We start from the raw sequence: 19,945 nt of genomic DNA on the forward strand, positions 1-19,945 counted from the left end.
GGAGGAGATCACTACATACAGCTTATACACCACCACTAGGGGGGGATCACTACATACAGATTATACATCACCACTAGGGGGAGATCACTACATACACATTATACACCACCACTAGGAGGAGATCACTACATACAGCTTATACACCACCACTAAGGGGGGGATCACTACATACAGATTATACATCACCACTAGGGGGAGATCACTACATACACATTATACACCACCACTAGGGGGAGATCACTACATACAGATTATACACCACCACTAGGAGGAGCTCACTACATACAGATTATACACCACCACTAGGAGGAGATCACTACATACAGATTATACACCACCACTAGGGGGAGATCACTACATACACATTATACACCACCACTAGGAGGAGATCACTACATACACATTATACACCACCACTAGAAGGAGATCACTACATACAGATTATACACCACCACTAGGAGGAGCTCACTACATACAGATTATACACCAACACTAGGAGGAGATCACTACATACAGATTATACACCACCACTAGGGGGAGATCACTACATACACATTATACACCACCACTAGGAGGAGATCACTACATACAGATTATACACCACCACTAGGGGAAGATCACTACATACAGATTATACATCACCACTAGGGGAAGATCACGACATACAGATTATACACCACCACTCGGAGGAGATCACTACATACAGCTTATACACCACCACTAGGGGGGGATCACTACATACAGATTATACATCACCACTAGGGGGAGATCACTACATACAGATTATACACCACCACTAGGAGGAGATCACTACATACAGCTTATACACCACCACTAGGGGGGGATCACTACATACAGATTATACATCACCACTAGGGGGAGATCACTACATACAGATTATACACCACCACTAGGGGGAGATCACTACATACAGATTATACACCACCACTAGGAGGAGCTCACTACATACAGATTATACACCACCACTAGGAGGAGATCACTACATACAGATTATACACCACCACTAGGGGGAGATCACTACATACACATTATACACCACCACTAGGAGGAGATCACTACATACACATTATACACCACCACTAGGAGGAGATCACTACATACAGATTATACACCACCACTAGGAGGAGCTCACTACATACAGATTATACACCAACACTAGGAGGAGATCACTACATACAGATTATACACCACCACTAGGGGGAGATCACTACATACACATTATACACCACCACTAGGAGGAGATCACTACATACAGATTATACATCACCACTAGGAGGAGATCACTACATACACATTATACACCACCACTAGGGGGAGATCACTGCATACAGATTATACTCCACCACTAGGAGGAGATCACTACATACAGATTATACACCACCACTAGGGGGAGATCACTACATACAGATTATACACCACCACTAGGGGGGATCACTACATACAGATTATACACCACCACTAGGAGGAGATCACTACATACACATTATACACCACCACTAGGGGGAGATCACTACATACAGATTATACACCACCACTAGGGGGAGATCACTACATACACATTATACACCACCACTAGGGGGAGATCACTACATACACATTATACACCACCACTAGGGGGAGATCACTGCATACACATTATACAGCACCACTAGGGGGAGCTCACTACATACAGATTATACACCACCACTAGGAGGAGGTCACTACATACAGATTATACATCACCACTAGGGGGAGATCACTACATACACATTATACACCACCACTAGGGGAGATCACTACATACAGATTATACACCACCACTAGGGGGAGATCAGTACATACACATTATACACCACCACTAGGGGGAGCTCACTACATACAGATTATACACCACCACTAGGAGGAGATCACTACATACAGATTATACACCACCACTAGGGGGAGATCAGTACATACACATTATACACCACCACTAGGGGGAGATCACTAGATATGGACATATATATTGCTAGCATCGATGGCAAGATATAGTGTGCAGTCAGCTCCCCCCTCATGGTAGCTTTAGTTTTACAGAATTTCAAATTGTAACAAGACACATTGTGGCTCATTTACTAAGGGTCCGCAAAGCACATTTTTGTTGGGTTTCCCGACGATATCCGTTTTGCGTCGAATTGCCCCGGTATTTTAGTGCATGCGATCAGATTTTGGTGCATCGGTCCCGGCTTGCACGCGGCACAAATCGGGGGGCGGGTCGTCGGACAACGCGCGGGATTGAACATTTAGAAATGTGTGGCAAGACATGCAGTTACAAGCACCGGGAAAAAGCAGGTGAACTCCGGCGGACCTCGTCGCAGAAGTAACGGATGCAGGATATCAGGCGTCCAATCTTAGTGAATCGCGGAAGACCCGAATCCTCGTCGGACAACGCACCGCGGGATCGTGACAGGACCAGGTAAGTAAATGAGCCCCATTGTATATATGTTAATGTGGTTTAATGTTGTAATGAGTTCCTGGAATGACACATTGTCACGTTCCCAGCAGTAGCGCAGGACGCTTTGCCGCATTTGCAGGATGTTTTTATTATTTATTGATAACCCTCCTGGAGACAATGTAACGAGTGAACAGAACGCGGCTCATTAGCGGTAACAAGAGTTAATGAGAACAAATCTGAAACAAGTATTTCCCTGGTAGTCGCATCCGTGTCCAGCACAAAGGGGCCATCGCATGGATGAGCTACAGCCGCTCGGCACGAAATGCCACTGGAAAGCTGCCTGGCGGGAGCGCTCACGCCCCAATAACCCGGAGCATCAGAACCAGACACTGAGGAGGAATGCGCCATCATTAGGAAGCACAGACTGTGACCCAGTGCCAGGAGGAGGCGCAATGTGCTGCAGATCTATGGAAAGTCAACAGTACAAACTTTCCTTACAGTTTTTCCCAATCAATTTCAAATACATTAGTTTTTACATAATGGTGTAATACCAGTCATAGCCTATAGGCAGGGGTGGCGCTATTCTAGCCACTTCTCCTCCTCCTGGACATCTATTATGATGACCCTTTAATAAACAGTGAAGTAACACGACACGGGAAGCAGACACCTACGTGTATTGGCTGTTCTCATTTCTTCCAACGTCGGGCGAATGTAACTTTTGGACCAAAATTCTGATGATGCAGATGAAAAGAATAAAATTTACCTAAAAAAAGAAGGGAAAAAAAAAAAAAAAAAGAGTCAAATTATTTAAAACATAAAAAAAAAAGAAACATAAAAATCTAAAAACAAAATAGAAATGAAACAAAACGATGCGCCTGATTGGTCGATGGACCTGTCTTCTACTTGACCTCACGACCCCGGCGGGGGCTTATAGCTGGATAGGATGGCAGCCATCTTGGGCCTGACATCAACCTGCTTGGGACTTTGTGTCATACATCGCAAGTATGATGATGTCAAGCCCATAGAGCACAGCTATGCGAGGCGGCGGCGTCAGGAGGCGGGCCGGAGACGTGGTGGGCGGAGTCAGGCGGAACCGGGAATTATACAAAAAACAGCAAATACAAGGAAATACAAGGCAGATAGAGAAATAAGAGGAAACATACAAAAAAAGAAAAAATTCTACAATAAAAATTTTAGGCGGCGTGCGGAATTACATGCGGATTCCGTGCAGATTTTATGCACAGATTTTGGTGCGGAAAATTCACAATGTAATGAAGTAGCAACTATGTGGCACATTTACTTACCTGGTCCATTCGCGTTCCAGCGGCGGCTTCTCGGACCAGCGTTCAGCTCCTGCGCCCGTCCACCAGGTGTCGCTGCTGCACCGAGGTCCACCGAGGCGCCCCGGAGTTCACTGATCTCTTCCTGGTGCATGTAAGTATGGCGCGTGCGACCAAATTTTTTTTAAAAATACAGAGGTTTTTACGAATCCGTCGGGTTTTCCGACGGCCACCCCCCCCCCAAACCCCGATTTCCGTCGCATGCAACCCGGGGGCCGAAATCGGATCGCGTGCGCCAAAATCCCAGCGGAATTCGGCGCAAAATGGTGCAAATCGGAAAAAAAAAAAAACCAGACGGAAAAACGTGAATCGGGCCGTTAATAAATGTGCCCCTATGTGTTTTAGAGAAAGTCGTGTAGACAATGGGGCTCATTCACTAAGGTCCTTGCGCCAGTTTTCTGTTGGACTTTGCACATGTATATAAGAAGAGTCCGCACCACATGTGTCACACGTGACATTGTCGCACTATTATGGCACAGCTGCACTAGGCACCATACGGCACATATTAGGGCGCGTTCCGGTGATAGACCGTGCGCCAGACTTAGTGCATTTAGTGCAGTTTGCTTTCTTCTTTGTAAATTTGCCCGAATGTGTTTTTTTTCCCCCTCTCGGAAATTGTTCAGTGTGGAAAATAAAATACTGATTGTGTCACTTTTCTTGTGCGCCCTCGCAGAAAATCTGCAACAAATTTGCAAAGAGAATTTGCACCAAATCCGCACCACGATGCTGAGTTGATGCTGAATTTTTGCTTGAAAAGATGTCAGATAAGGTGAAAAAAAAACAAAAAAAACCCCACAATCTGCATAAAAAATACAAAATAAAAGGCAACACTAAGCAGAAAAATCCGCATGAAATCTGCTGGAAAAGCACACAAAAACCGTGCGCACCGGATACAGATTTTCCACATGACAATCCGCAGCGTGCGTGTAGCTACTGTTTATTAAATTAAAAAAAACATAAAAAACAAACACAATATAAACAGCACAATTTATTTTTCACACACAGTTACAAATGTTTGTTTATTCTTATAACATTTGCTTTCTTTTAAAAAAAAGTAAATCTTTCATCAATATCCATCCTGATAATCCAGGGACATTACTCATAGATCCGGGCACCGGGACTGCGGTATCTTCTTATATCTGTTATCCATGGCCTCCCTCCTTCTAAAATCAGCTTTTATAATTATGCTAATGAGCCTGTAGGATTCAGGAGGGCGTTACCAGAGCCCCTCTGTGCTGTAGTTTCACAAGCCGAACTTATAAAGCAAATTTAGGTAAGGGGGGGGGGGGAGTGGTGAGTGTTTAAATATTAAAACTTGACTTTTATTTATTGTCTATTGTTTATTTATTGTTTATTTATTGTCTATTGTTTATTTATTGTTTATTTATTGTCTATTGTTTATTTATTGTTTATTTATTGTCTATTGTTTATTGGTAAATATACATTTTTATGATTTCACATATATAAGAATGAGTGACACCAGTATAATTTCTTGGGTTGGACTCCTGAGATTTGGGCATTTTCCTCCCTAGGACCCGGGAACCAGCCTACCACCCTAAATAACCCCTGGAGGTACTGTCCTTATCAGTGTGGGGTTGTCCTCACTTTGGGGGAGTTATACGACACAATTGGGGGACCTCCCTCTGAAACGTTCCCTTTGATTGCATTTTTGTGGGAATTATACTCACCACTTTCCCTCCTCTTTCCCTCCTTATCTAATATCCCCTATAAGTTCATTTATCCTTATGGGTGGTGCACACCAAGGGTGTTTGTTCTTTAAATTCACACTCAACATCCTGTAGTTTCACAGGCTGTTACACTGTGCAGGAGCACTTTCCCCCTTCCACTGTGTTAGATTACAGAAGGCAGAGGGAGGGTGAAGAGCTAATGTAGCAAGGGGGGTGGGCAGACAGTGTAACAGCCTGTGAAGCTACAGCCCAGAGGGGCTCTGGTAACACCCCTTCAGGCTCATTAGCACAATTATAATATAATAATAGCATAAATATAAAGTCGGGGTCAGACTCCTCCAATCAAGCATCGATGGGAAACCTGAAAAGCTCAGACCCCACCAATCAATCCCTGATGTATCAAGGGCGGGCACTGTCTCCCCTGTCATAACCACTACATTCCTTTACTGATTGAGTTTATTATAATTAGTATTTTATAATAATTCCGTAATGTGAAATACTTTACCGATATGGAGACCAGGATGGGACCTCGGATGATCCACCACCAAATCGGGGATTCAATGGTATCCCAGCACCTAGAGGGGAAGCACAGTGATCAGCGCCTGCAGGTCGCTAGGGACAAGGTTTCGTTCACATTCAAAGTTTTTGGAACATTTCTGCCGCTGGGGGGAAAATATTACAAAAACAACCGAAAAAAGGCAACGAAAACCTGCAGCGGAAATGTGCAATGTGAACGGTAACGATGTACAGTGTTGTAACGTTTTGTAACATTATTTGCTGAAATCGGGTCACAGTTTGGCCAATCTGACCGATATTTTATGTAGACATTTGGTCTGTATTCACACACGACGGGTTTTATGGTGCGTTTTTTGCAAAAGTCACAATTCTAGAACAACAGAAAAATGACATTTTTTAGATCTGGATGCCCTTTGCTGCTCCCTCCTGGATTCTCATCCTGGTCTCCCAGTATGAACAAGACTCCAGTACTAGGGATCCGGCACACATAACATGGACGCCTTAAAGGGATCACTAGGATGTTTAAGGCTCATCCTCAGGGTATAGATATATCTCCATACAGGGGTGCACCTCCCATGAGGCAAGTTGAGAATCTCACCTCAGGCGGCGCACCTCCTGCTGGACGAGGGGGCGGCACCATGCACCCGCCTGCCACCGCGTTCCACCCCTCCGCCCTGGCATTGTGCTCCCGCCCGCCCTCTGGCTGGCTCCAAGCGCCCCCCACCCCACTCCCTGCATACCTCCACCCCCAGTTTTCCCCTCCGCTCCCGGCTTCCCCCACTATCTATTGGTGGAGCGCTGGATCATCTTGAAGTTTACAGGTAGCGCTCCTTACTTCTCATCGTGGCCATGGCTGGTATTGCAGCTCTTTCCTTTTCCCTGCAGGTCATGGAGCTGTAATACCAGTCGCAGCCACTATCAATGGTTTGGCGCCTCTTGGTGCAGGTGTCAGAGCCCCAGCGATCTGATATTGATGAGCAATCCTAAGGCCATCTTAAGGTCATCAGTGTAATAGTCTCATTCCATCCCTTTAAGGCGTCCTTCATCTACTATAACTTACCCGGTGTCATCATAATATATCCTGGCGAACGTCCACGCGGTGATGAATACGGTCGGGGCTCCTGCGGGGGGGAGGAAAGAAATATGTTCTGATGATCAAAGAGAAATTCATTTGGAAAATACTCTCTTCTGTCTATTGATTTTATGCCAGAGATAATTTGTCGGGGGTCTCGGAGGGGGTGGGAGTTCATTCCCCGCAGAAATTGAACGTATTGATCCTGGAAATCTGTAGTAGTCACAGGACTCATAGATTGTGACTACTCCGACTAATAGAGAAGGGCGACCTCTGACCCTCGCTCCATTGTATGGACCCGGGAGCTATTTAGGAGAATTAAGCCAATTGCAAAAGAAAAATTTGTAGTAAGACCCCTAAACTAGGGTCCTACCAAAGGTCACAGGGGCATTAGGGTCCTACCAAAGGTCACAGGGGCATTAGGGTCCTCCCAAAGCTCACAGGGGACTTGGGGTCCTCCCAAAGGTCACAGGGGCCTTGGGGTCCTCCCAAAGGTCACAGGGGCCTTGGGGTCCTCCCAAAGGTCACAGGGGCCTTGGGGTCCTCCCAAAGGTCACAGGGGCCTTGGGGTCCTCCCAAAGGTCACAGGGGCCTTGGGGTCCTCCCAAAGGTCACAGGGGCCTTGGGGTCCTCCCAAAGGTCACAGGGGCCTTGGGGTCCTCCCAAAGGTCACAGGGGCCTTGGGGTCCTCCCAAAGGTCACAGGGGCCTTGGGGTCCTCCCAAAGGTCACAGGGGCCTTGGGGTTCTCCCAAAGGTCACAGGGGCCTTAGGGTCCTCCCAAAGGTCACAGGGGCCTTAGGCTCTGTGGTCTCAGTACAGTGGGGTCTGGAGGTGGGCTCAGGGACAGGTCAGGGGTGGGGCTTAATTTTCCCAAATTTTTAGAGTCAGTCCTAATATTTTCAGGCTTCCCCTGGGCCAATAGGAGTTGAAGATTACAAGACCCTGGGACAACATGGACGACCTCATATTGGTGAAAGACCAGTTTGGGGTGGGGCTGAGTCTCCTGGAGGCGAGCCCAGTGGGTCCGCCCATGGGTGGAGTTTAAATGTCTCTATTAAACCAACTGCAAATTTACCCTAATTTTTAGAGACCGTCTCACCATATTAGAATATGCCCTTATTAAACCAGAGATTACAAACCACACCCCTAAGTGGGCCGTCTCACCGGAATTAAAGGTGGAGCTGGGTCTTCTGAAGGCACACCCAGGAGTGGAGCTTAAATGTCCCTTTTATACCAATTACAAATTTAGCCCAAATTTTGAGAAACAGTTGCAGCGTATTAAGGTATGTCCCAAAATGAGTCAGATATTACAAAACCGCACCCCATAAGACGGGATCCTACTTAAATTTGGGTTGGTCTATGGTGTGGTCTGGGACCAGCGTGATATAGGAGGGGCTTAAATCAACCTATGATTCTAATTATGGTTTGTCTGATCTCTAGCTCCTCCCTCAACACACTGGAAATCCCATTTAGCCAATAACAGGACACCACCCTGGGCACTGATTGGCTGAGTGACTTTGTCCTATATGTTGTGGGACTTGGAAGTCAACACCATATGAATGAACCCAAAAATATTAGAACAGGACCAAATATTGATCAGTAAGGGGAAAATTTCCTGACCCATTTTCAGCATTTTGGTAAAAGTGGACACCCCCTTTAAGGGGCTAGTGGACAGAGGGGTCTAGTAATGGTTTGTTTTTGCCCTATTTAGGACCTTGATAGGGGGAAAATATTAACAAGGTCCGAAATCTGGCCCCATAATGTACCAATATCGCCCCCCCTCTGGCCCAACACAACAAAAATGAATGTGATAGGACGAGACAATATACATAATAATGAGATATTTATAAACATCTCATTATCTTTCTATAATGTGGTAAACACAAATTATTTTACCTCTAATTACAATATAACCTAATGTTCCCAAGATTCCCAGAAGCCATTACTGCGTCTATGTCATTACCGCGAGGTCAAGCGTTCCACTCACGTAACAGAATAATGGAGTTTATGGAGGAGAAGCTATAGGGGGCGCTGTAATTGCAGATGCCCTTGGTCATGGAGCCCACAAATGTCCCTCTGGGTCGGGTTAGTGTTATTTATAAAGCAATTTTGAGTTGAAATCCCCCCCCCAAAAAAAATTCCTGTAGAGGAATTCAAAAAATTTCCAAAAATATTTAAAATAGAGATTTCACACAAAAAAAACATGGAGAGAATAACGCAGCTTACCCCATCCGATCAAGATGTACCACCAAAAATACTTCCTTTCCGAGAAGAAGGAGATGACCAAGAGCGTATGGAGGTAGAGGCCCTCCACCAGCAGCCAGAAGAAGTTGGCCATGATGCAATACTGGAAGAACACGATGGCCGCTTTACACCCAACCTGCAGAGAACATTATTTAAGGTTAAAAAGTGAAATTTTGGTCAAAAGTACATGATGAAGTCTAGGTGCACACAAAACCCAAAGTAGCCTCTCGTCTAAGTAAGAATAGGTTGTCCATCCAACTCCGAGTATTGGATCCACAGCCAATTCCTCCACATCCATGAGAAGCTGCTCATGAACCCTACTTCTAGTGGTGGCTCATTGTCCATGGGACCTAAGGATCAGTTATGATGGACCCTTCATTCCCTTGACATCTAATAAAAGTAGACCTTTCCATTCTTCGTAGATGGCCAATCCCAATTTTAGGTTCTGCTAAATTCCCTTTTATGTCTTTGGAAACCTTCAGTAGTTGAGATGCGAGGATCTGTTGGGTAAGGTTATCACTATCGAGAACTGGTGGCCAATACTGCTCGATCAGGATTTGGTGACCTGGTAAGTAAAATGAATCCCTTTAAGCCTCAATGAAAGTCATGGCTGACCAGAACTGAGGACACCAGTGTCCTCCTATCTTCATGGAGGACCAGAACTGAGGACACCAGTGTCCTCCTATCTTCATGGCTGACCAGAACTGAGGACACCAGTGTCCTCCTATCTTCATGGAGGCCCAGAACTAAGGACACCAGTGTCCCCCTATCTTCATGGAGGACCAGAACTGAGGACACCAGTGTCCTCCTATCTTCATGGCTGACCAGAACTGAGGACACCTGTGTCCTCCTATCTTCATGGCTGACCAGAACTGAGGACACCAGTGTCCTCCTATTTTCATGGATGACCAGAACTAAGGACACCAGTGTCCTCCTATCTTCATGGATGACCAGAACTAAGGACACCAGTGTCCTCCTATCTTCATGGCTGACCAGAACTGAGGACACCAGTGTCCTCCTATCTTCATGGCTGACCAGAACTGAGGACACCAGTGTCCTCCTATCTTCATGGCTGACCAGAACTGAGGACACCAGTGTCCTCCTATCTTCATGGCTGACCAGAACTGAGGACACCAGTGTCCTCCTATTTTCATGGATGACCAGAACTGAGGACACCAGTGTCCTCCTATCTTCATGGATGACCAGAACTAAGGACACCAGTGTCCTCCTTTCTTCACGGATGACCAGAACTGAGGACACCAGTGTCCTCCTATCTTCATGGAGGACCAGAACTGAGGACACCAGTGTCCTCCTATCTTCATGGAGGACTAGAACTGAGGACACCAGTGTCCTCCTATCTTCATGGCTGACCAGAACTGAGGACACCAGTGTCCTCCTATCTTCATGAATGACCAGAACTAAGGACACCAGTGTCCTCCTATCTTCATGGAGGACCAGAACTGAGGACACCAGTGTCCTCCTATCTTCATGGATGACCAGAACTGAGGACACCAGTGTCCTCCTATCTTCATGGATGACCAGAACTGAGGACACCAGTGTCCTCCTATCTTCATGGCTGACCAGAACTGAGGACACCAGTGTCCTCCTATCTTCATGGATGACCAGAACTAAGGACACCAGTGTCCCCCTATCTTCATGGAGGACCAGAACTGAGGACACCAGTGGATATATGTCCTCCTATCTTCATGGATGACCAGAACTGAGGACACCAGTGTCCTCCTATCTTCATGGCTGACCAGAACTGAGGACACCAGTGTCCTCCTATCTTCATGAATGACCAGAACTGAGGACACCAGTGTCCTCCCATCTTCATGGATGACCAGAACTAAGGACACCAGTGTCCTCCTATCTTCATGGATGACCAGAACTAAGGACACCAGTGTCCTCCCATCTTCACGGATGACCAGAACTGAGGACACCAGTGGATAAATGTCCTCCTATCTTCTGGACTTCTCTGGTGGAATGGGACCTCTGAGGATCTAGGAGAAGGGATTAGGTGGTGAAGGGACACAGAATTGTGGCTTCAATAGGCAAATGTCCCAAAAAACATCTAGTAGGAGACCAAGTCCTATAAATGGGTTTTTGGGTTGTCGATATTGACGACATGTCCATAGAACAGATCATCAATTTCAGATCATTTGGTGTCCAATCATTGAGCCCTATCAAATAGATGTTGAATAGGATCTAAGCGGGAGTAACCTACCTTGGCCACCTCACGTAGAATCAAGTTTTTCCTCTGGAGAGATGTGTAATCAGTCATCTGTGTATGTTATTAGTAGCAGCAGGACTGTGATATATGGATTCATATTCCAGGATTGTAGCTTCTCCTGGAGCACTTGGGGTGTGTCCATAGGTATTGTCCATAGAGAGTTGTAGGGTGTGTTGTTAGTAGCAGCAGCAGGACTGTGATCACTGTGCATTGGTGGTATTTCCTCACACTGCTGTGCTCTGTTCTGAATAGCTCCACAGTCCCTCCTATACACGTAGGTCTGATTACACATCTCTCCAATGACAATGCATAACACTGGCTGCAGAGAGCACAGAGCACAGCAGTGTGAGGTCTGATTACACATCTCTCCAAGGACATTACGTAACACTGGCTGCAGAGAGCACAGAGCACAGCAGTGTGAGGTCTGATTACACATCTCTCCAGGGACAATACATAACACTGTCTGCAGAGAGCAGAGAGCACAGCAGTGTGAGGTCTGGTTACACATCCCTCCAGGGACAATACATAACACTGGCTGCAGAGAGCACAGAGCACAGCAGTGTGAGGTCTGATTACACATCTCTCCAGGGATAATACATAACACTGGCTGCAGAGAGCACAGAGCACAGCAGTGTGAGGTCTGATTACACATCTCTCCAGGGACAATACATAACACTGGCTGCAGAGAGCACAGAGCACAGCAGTGTGAGGTCTGATTACACATCTCTCCAGGGACAATACATAACACTGGCTGCAGAGAGCACAGAGCACAGCAGTGTGAGGTCTGATAACACATCTCTCTAGGGACAATACATAACACTGGCTACAGAGGGAACAGAGCGCAGCAGTGTCTGGACGCATTCCCAGTTCACCAAGTGAAGCTGCAATCCTGGAATATAAATCCATTTTTCCAGTCCTGCTGCTATGACATATGACTGAGACCCTTATATTATACAGGATGGTGACTCCCTGCAGTAAATAACTGGTTAAAACAAACCCCAGGACAATTTTTGCCTCATTGAATTCTCAATAAATGATACAGAAGATGTAAAATTTCCATCATTTAATATCGTTCCACTTAATCTGAATCCCCAGCTGGGAATATTTCATTAGACGGAGCAGATGTAAATCCCGCTCCGCGCTGCGGTCATGAGGCCGTGGGCGGATATATGCAAATGCCCCGTCTATCGAAGAAACTATTAGGATCTAATCAGGTTGATTAGTTCAGTGTGGAAACGTCGCTGTGACTGCCCGGAAGAGCAAATCCTCGGAATCTGGTCCCAGAGATTAAGACTTTACAGGATGCTCATTATAATGTGCAGGATGTGCTGTGAGCGTGCTCCATCCACTCCACGCTACTGTGCAGCTACTACATTGTAGGTAGACTAATAGAAGGGCATAGTCATGTGATGGGGAAGCTCCGCCCAGGGAGGGTCTTGTTATCCAGAAATGGAAAATGTGGCATTATCTGTAAAAAATGGGCAGTGATAGGATTTCTCCACCGGCAACCACCTGGTCACTGCCCGAACAAGCCTCTGATTAGTGACAGCTCAGACAGGTCTCACAATATTGTAGCATGGTACAAAAGGATCAGGCAGAGACCATAGTCTGTAACCAAGCCGAGGTCAGGGCAGGCGGTGTTCTACCACAAGCCGAGGTCAGGGCAGGCGGTGTTCTACCACAAGCCGAGGTCAGGGCAGGCGGTGTTCTACCACAAGCCGAGGTCAGGGCAGGCGGTGTTCTACCACAAGCCGAGGTCAGGGGAGGCGGTGTTCTACCACAAGCCGAGGTCAGGGCAGGCGGTGTTCTACCACAAGCCGAGGTCAGGGCAGGCGGTGTTCTACCACAAGCCGAGGTCAGGGCAGGCAGTGTTCTACCACAAGCCGAGGTCAGGGCAGGCGGTGTTCTACCACAAGCCGAGGTCAGGGCAGGCGGTGTTCTACCACAAGCCGAGGTCAGGGCAGGCGGTGTTCTATCACAAGCCGAGGTCAGGGCAGGCGGCGTTCTACCACAAGCCGAAGTCAGGGCAGGCGGTGTTCTATCAGGAGCCGAGGTCAGGGCAGGCGGTGTTCTATCAGGAGCCGAGGTCAGGGCAGGCGGTGTTCTATCACGAGCCGAGGTCAGGCAGGCGGCGTTTTACCACAAGCCGAGGTCAGGGCAGGCAGTGTTCTACCACAAGCCGAGGTCAGGGCAGGCAGTGTTCTACCACAAGCCGAGGTCAGGGCAGGCGGTGTTCTACCACAAGCCGAGGTCAGGGCAGGCGGTGTTCTACCACAAGCCGAGGTCAGGGCAGGCGGTGTTCTATAAGGAGCCGAGGTCAGAGCAGGCAGTGTTCTACCACAAGCCGAGGTCAGGGCAGGCGGTGTTCTACCACAAGCCGAGGTCAGGGCAGGCGGTGTTCTACCACAAGCCAAGGTCAGGGCAGGCAGTGTTCTACCACAAGCCGAGGTCAGGGCAGGTGGTGTTCTACCACAAGCCAAGGTCAGGGCAGGTGGTGTTCTACCACAAGCCGAGGTCAGGGCAGGCGGTGTTCTATCAGGAGCCGAGGTCAGGGCAGGCGGTGTTCTACCACAAGCCGAGGTCAGGGCAGGCGGTGTTCTACCACAAGCCAAGGTCAGGGCAGGCAGTGTTCTACCACAAGCCGAGGTCAGGGCAGGTGGTGTTCTACCACAAGCCAAGGTCAGGGCAGGTGGTGTTCTACCACAAGCCGAGGTCAGGGCAGGCGGTGTTCTATCAGGAGCCGAGGTCAGGGCAGGCGGTGTTCTACCACAAGCCGAGGTCAGGGCAGGCGGTGTTCTACCACAAGCCGAGGTCAGGGCAGGTGGTGTTCTACCACAAGCCGAGGTAAGGGCAGGCGGTGTTCTACCACAAGCCGAGGTTTGGGCAGGCGGTGTTCTACCACAAGCCGAGGTCAGGGCAGGCGGTGTTCTACCACAAGCCGAGGTCAGGGCAGGCGGTGTTCTATCAGGAGCCGAGGTCAGGGCAGGCGGTGTTCTATCACAAGCCGAGGTCAGGCAGGCGGCGTTTTACCACAAGCCAAGGTCAGGGCAGGCGGTGTTCTACCACAAGCCAAGGTCAGGGCAGGCAGTGTTCTACCACAAGCCGAGGTCAGGGCAGGTGGTGTTCTACCACAAGCCAAGGTCAGGGCAGGTGGTGTTCTACCACAAGCCGAGGTCAGGGCAGGCGGCGTTCTACCACAAGCCGAGGTCAGGGCAGGCGGTGTTCTACCACAAGCCGAGGTCAGGGCAGGCGGTGTTCTACCACAAGCCGAGGTCAGGGCAGGCGGTGTTCTATCAGGAGCCGAGGTCAGGGCAGGCGGTGTTCTACCACAAGCCGAGGTCAGGGCAGGCGGTGTTCTACCACAAGCCAAGGTCAGGGCAGGCAGTGTTCTACCACAAGCCGAGGTCAGGGCAGGTGGTGTTCTACCACAAGCCAAGGTCAGGGCAGGTGGTGTTCTACCACAAGCCGAGGTCAGGGCAGGCGGTGTTCTATCAGGAGCCGAGGTCAGGGCAGGCGGTGTTCTACCACAAGCCGAGGTCAGGGCAGGCGGCGTTCTACCACAAGCCGAGGTCAGGGCAGGCGGTGTTCTACCACAAGCCGAGGTCAGGGCAGGCGGCATTCTACCACAAGCCAAAAAATAAGCCCTCATATACTCCAAAAAAATTTAAAAGTTATGGCACTTGGAAGGGGCATTGCAAAAACAAAAATTCCCCCAAAAAGTATTTTATTATGCAAAGGAAGGCTTAAAATATACTTGGTATCACTGGGTGCATATTGACCCGGAGAAAATAGTTAACAGGGCTTATTTACTAAGGGTTGCGGATCTCACTTTTGTCGGACTGGTCGCTGTTTTCGGGATTTGCACAGCTGGGACCGGTATTTAACAGGGATCTGTGCTGGGATTGTGTCGCACGTGATCGTTTTTTTGGGCGCAGCTGCGCTGCTTCCATGCTTCCGTGCCGTTGGACAATCCGAGATTCGGACTGAGCGCGGGATTTAACTTTTAAATTGTGTTGCATGACAATGCACTTACATGCACCAGGAAGAAGAAGGTGAACATTGGGGGTCATTTACTAAGGGCCCGATTTGCGCTTTCCCGACGTGTACCCTGAATATTTCCGATTTGCGCCGATTTCCCCTGAATTGCCCCGGGATTTTGGCGCACGCGATCGGATTGTGGCGCATCGGCGCTGGGATGCACGCAACGGAAAATGGGGGGGGGCGTGGTCTAACGAAAACCCAACGGATTCGGAAAAACCGCCGCATTTAAAAAAAAAAATTTGTTCCGGAGCTTGCACTTACCTTCACTAGGAATAGGCCAGTGAACTTGAGCGCGTTCCGATGCTCTTCAGCGCCTTAATAAATCCTGGCCGGACCCAAATCCACCGCAGAGAACGCGCCGCTGGATCACGAATGGACCGGGTAAGTAAATCTGCCCCATTATATTTGATAAAGGCAGAAAATTTAGAAAACAAATTTGCATTTAAAAATATGCTGCACAGAAAGGGTTAATAAAAGTCCACCAGTAGGACTTACAAAACGCACAATTGTGCTACGGGTAAGTACATTTTGTCTCGAAAAAAACAACATTTACAGTGACAGAAAAAGTTCTAGCTTCTTGCAGGCATTGCTTTTACAACTTAAATCAACAAAATGGGCGGGGCACATAAAAAAGAGGCGGGGTTTAGGTTGCATTAGAAAATTTTCTGACGTACCATGGGCATTTTTCTTCCAAAAACGGGACCATAAAAAAAACTTTGTTACTCCCTTTGAGAAGCAGAGCCACACATGTTAATGGGTAGTACCTGGTACTGCAGGATAGCTCCGCAATACCACCAGCAACCTGTACGTGGTGCTATTTCTGGAAAATGTATCTATCATGTTGTCTTTGAAACATTCTTGCCGGACGACTCCCTTCATGTATAATGTGATAGGAAGTACTAGGAAATCTTTCGGTGAGTTCATAAATTGGAGGCTTATCACACACGTCAATAATGGAATGTCCCAAGACAAATGGTTATAGGGGGGTCATAAATGTTCATTTCTGAAGACTTCCCATTCATCACATCTCTGATAAAGTCAATATTGTGACTCAATATAAACCATATGCAAGAATTTCCTAGATAAAGCTGAAGGAGAATGGATGATGTGATGACAGCGGGAATGCGGGGAAGGCACCGAGCTCCATGGATCTCTTAGTAGGGCAGAGATTACTAGGGGTACCGATGGTTCTTAAAGGGGATCTTCATACTGGACCTCCTCTAAGAAGTCGCTCTCTCATAGTGGATTCACATGTTCTTACACAAAAATATTTTACAATTGTTATCAACCTCCTGGTTGATTTTCATGACCACCCAACTTGCAGTGGATGGTTGCCAAAGTGGAACATGAGGGGACTGGCCATGGGGTCCCACTTCACCCCCAAATACTTCTCAGTGTTTGTTTAAATCTATGATGTGATGTCTTTGCTGTGATCATTGGGTAACATTGACTTCTGGACTTTGAAGGTATCTAACACATAATTGCTTTACCAGACTGATTACACATAATTACCCTAAAGTATTTTAGAATTGTATAAATATCTTCCTTCCTCCTCCCTCGGAAGGTGAACAGGTCTGCAACAGTATAAACTGGTATTTCATCATGACCACCAAGCTAGCAGTGATTATCCTGACTCGTGGATGGCGGCCAGAGTGCGGTGGTGAGTGGACTGGCTATGGGGTCCTACTTCACCCCAGATTTATTTTTCTATCTTGGTTTAAAATTTTACAGTGATGCCTTAAAATTCCGGCTTGGACTTCAATGACTTCCGGACAATTAGAGCATCATAAGACGGATGACACACTAAAATCATTAGTATTTCTATATGTGTCTATCTCAGAAGGTGAACGGGTTTGGTATAATATATACTGGCCTTTATGTCATGACCCTCTAGGGAGCTGGTGATGATCATACACTGTGGATGGCTGCCATATTGAAGGACACGTGGACTAGCAATGGACTGGCCATGGGGTCCCACTCCACCCCATGTGCCTATTCAGTGTTTGTGTTATTCTACTGGAAGTTCTGCAGTTAGTAGGTGATGATTTCAACAATTTAAGGGCATCTAAAACATACTTCAAAAGAATCTGATTAACATGTTTCTATAATATAAGGCTACATTCACACTACAGTATGGGGGACGTATATACGGCCGATATACGTCCCCCATAGACGGCAATGGGCGCACGGCGCCCTACGGGAGCGGTACACGTGCGGCACCGTACCGCTCCGTACCCGGGGAAAAGATAGGACCTGTCCTATCTTTACCCGTAATACGGCGCCGTGTGCCATGTATCCCTATGGAGAGGGGCGGGGGGGAGCTGCACTCACCTCCTGCTCCTCTCCCCGTGCACTGCTGTTGCCCGCTACGGTACAGTACGGACGGGCAACGGCAGTGTGAATATAGCCTAAGACTAATATATCCCCCTCCTGTTATAAATCAGGTCTATGGATCTTTAGTATGGTCTATTATGCTCTATTATAACGTTACCTTTCTCCTAACTACCTTGCTTTTATTGATGATAAGACAAATGGACTGGACATGGGGTCCCACCACACCCCACATGCCCATTCTTGTTATGGTTAGCTGCAATCCTCTGATGTCTGTACCTTGGGGGTATCCACAACATGCTTGTACATGGTGACCCCCTTAGAAAGAGGCTAGCCTTAAAGGGAACCTGCCACCACATTTTTCACAAACACAGCTAGTGGCAGGTTCCTATAGAGCCCTAGTAACTATCTGACACCCTCCTTTCAGCGAAAAATAGGTCCTCCAAGATCCCAATAAAATCATATAGTTATAATCTTGCCTGGTATCTATGCATCTTTGGAGCAAGTTGAGGGGAGTGGCCTAATGTCATGTGACCAGGGTGACATAATCGCAGGTCCTTTAGCTTCTTAACATTAGCAAACTATACCCCATGTACATATCTGACCACATAAAACAATCGCAGGAGCAGCCTCCATGGACTTCTACTCCTCTCCATGCCGGCTGCTGTGATTTCATGTGATATATGCTTGGTGTACAGTTTTCGAATGCTAAAAAGCTGAAGGACCTGCACAGGGAGAGGATGGGGAGGAGCATCTGGATTCAGCCCGAGGAGGCCACGCCCACCTCGACTCACTGTAGCTAGGCTCTATGGGAGCCTATCCCTTTAACCAAGCCTAAATTGAGGATGAATTCAGATGACATAGTGTTCCCAGAATTCTATGACTTGTTACACATTATACATCTACTCAGCTGCAAGAAATTGCTCAAAACAGGTTTTCTCCGGATGATGAATTAGTCAAAATCCATTTGTCTCCATCACTCCGATGATTTGCCCCCCCCCCTCCTCCTGGAAATACCTTCCTCTACCTTCCACTTCAGGGTCAGGGGTCATCTCTCAGAGACCATCACTAATAGTTCAATGACTCCGGAGCCGCATCTATTCCTGGAATGTCTCCCGGAATCTCACGCTCCTCCGACTCACAGACACTAATGGGATTTATCCAAAATCAGAGAATCTAAACTATTATTAGATGTGGGAGACACTTACCTGCCCCAATCTCCTCCTAATGATAACAGAAACAACGTGATAATAGTAACAAATCCTCAGTAAGAAGGGGTTAAAAAAGCGAATTATGACCTATTTACTTCCATTTTTGGAGGCTGTAGGGTGTCGGCATCAGTGTAACACTTCCAGGTCCACTAAGGGCAAGTCCTCACACTGCTGTGCTCTGAGCTCTCTGCATGGAGCTTTTGTACAGCCCCTTCATTCTGCTCTGAGAAAAACAAGTTTTTGGACCAGGGGGGGGAGGGTGGGGGCTGTGAAGAACTTTTTGAGATCACATCACAGGTGCCCTGGGAGAGTCTATAATCCAGGAATATAAATCTATCTATGTTTAACAGTCCTGCTTCTACTGACAACATACACAAAGGTTTGATAACAAACATCTCCATGAACAAAACCTAACACTGACTGCAGATAGCACAGAGCACAGCAGTGTGAGGACGCAGTGCGCTTGGAGAAGTTACAATCCTGGAATATAAATCCATATTTCACAGTCCTGTTGCTACTAACAACATACACAAAGGTCTGATTACACCTCTCCCCAGGGATAATACTTAACACTCGCTGCAGAGAGCACAGAGCACAGCAGTGTGAGGTATAATAACACATCTATCCAGGGACAATACATAACACTGGCTGCAGAGAGCACAGAGCACAGCAGTGTGAGGTCGGATTACACATCTCGCCAGGGACCATACATAACAGTGGCTGCACAGAGCACAGCAGTGTGAGGTCTGATTACACATCTCTCCAGGGACAATACATAACACTGGCTGCAGAGAGCACAGAGCACAGCAGTGTGAAGTCTGATTACACATCTATCCAGGG

General features: G+C 47.5%; 1 protein-coding gene across 2 annotated transcripts in view; it reads right to left on the reverse strand.

Annotated features, from left to right (window-relative positions):
• VIPR1 (vasoactive intestinal peptide receptor 1) overlaps positions 1-19,945 on the reverse strand; it is a 206,725-nt gene that overhangs the window by 23,570 nt on the left and 163,210 nt on the right. For both annotated transcript variants that reach the window (XM_072154434.1, XM_072154433.1), the window contains exons 7-10: positions 9,275-9,428; positions 7,036-7,096; positions 5,965-6,034; positions 3,103-3,194 (exon numbers count right to left, since the gene is read on the reverse strand). In XM_072154434.1, the coding sequence (XP_072010535.1) occupies positions 3,103-3,194; positions 5,965-6,034; positions 7,036-7,096; positions 9,275-9,428 (377 nt within the window). The remainder of the gene's footprint in view (positions 1-3,102; positions 3,195-5,964; positions 6,035-7,035; positions 7,097-9,274; positions 9,429-19,945) is intronic.

The sequence above is a fragment of the Engystomops pustulosus genome, chromosome 5, assembly GCF_040894005.1.
Source record: "Engystomops pustulosus chromosome 5, aEngPut4.maternal, whole genome shotgun sequence".
Taxonomy (NCBI): Eukaryota; Metazoa; Chordata; class Amphibia; order Anura; family Leptodactylidae; genus Engystomops; species Engystomops pustulosus.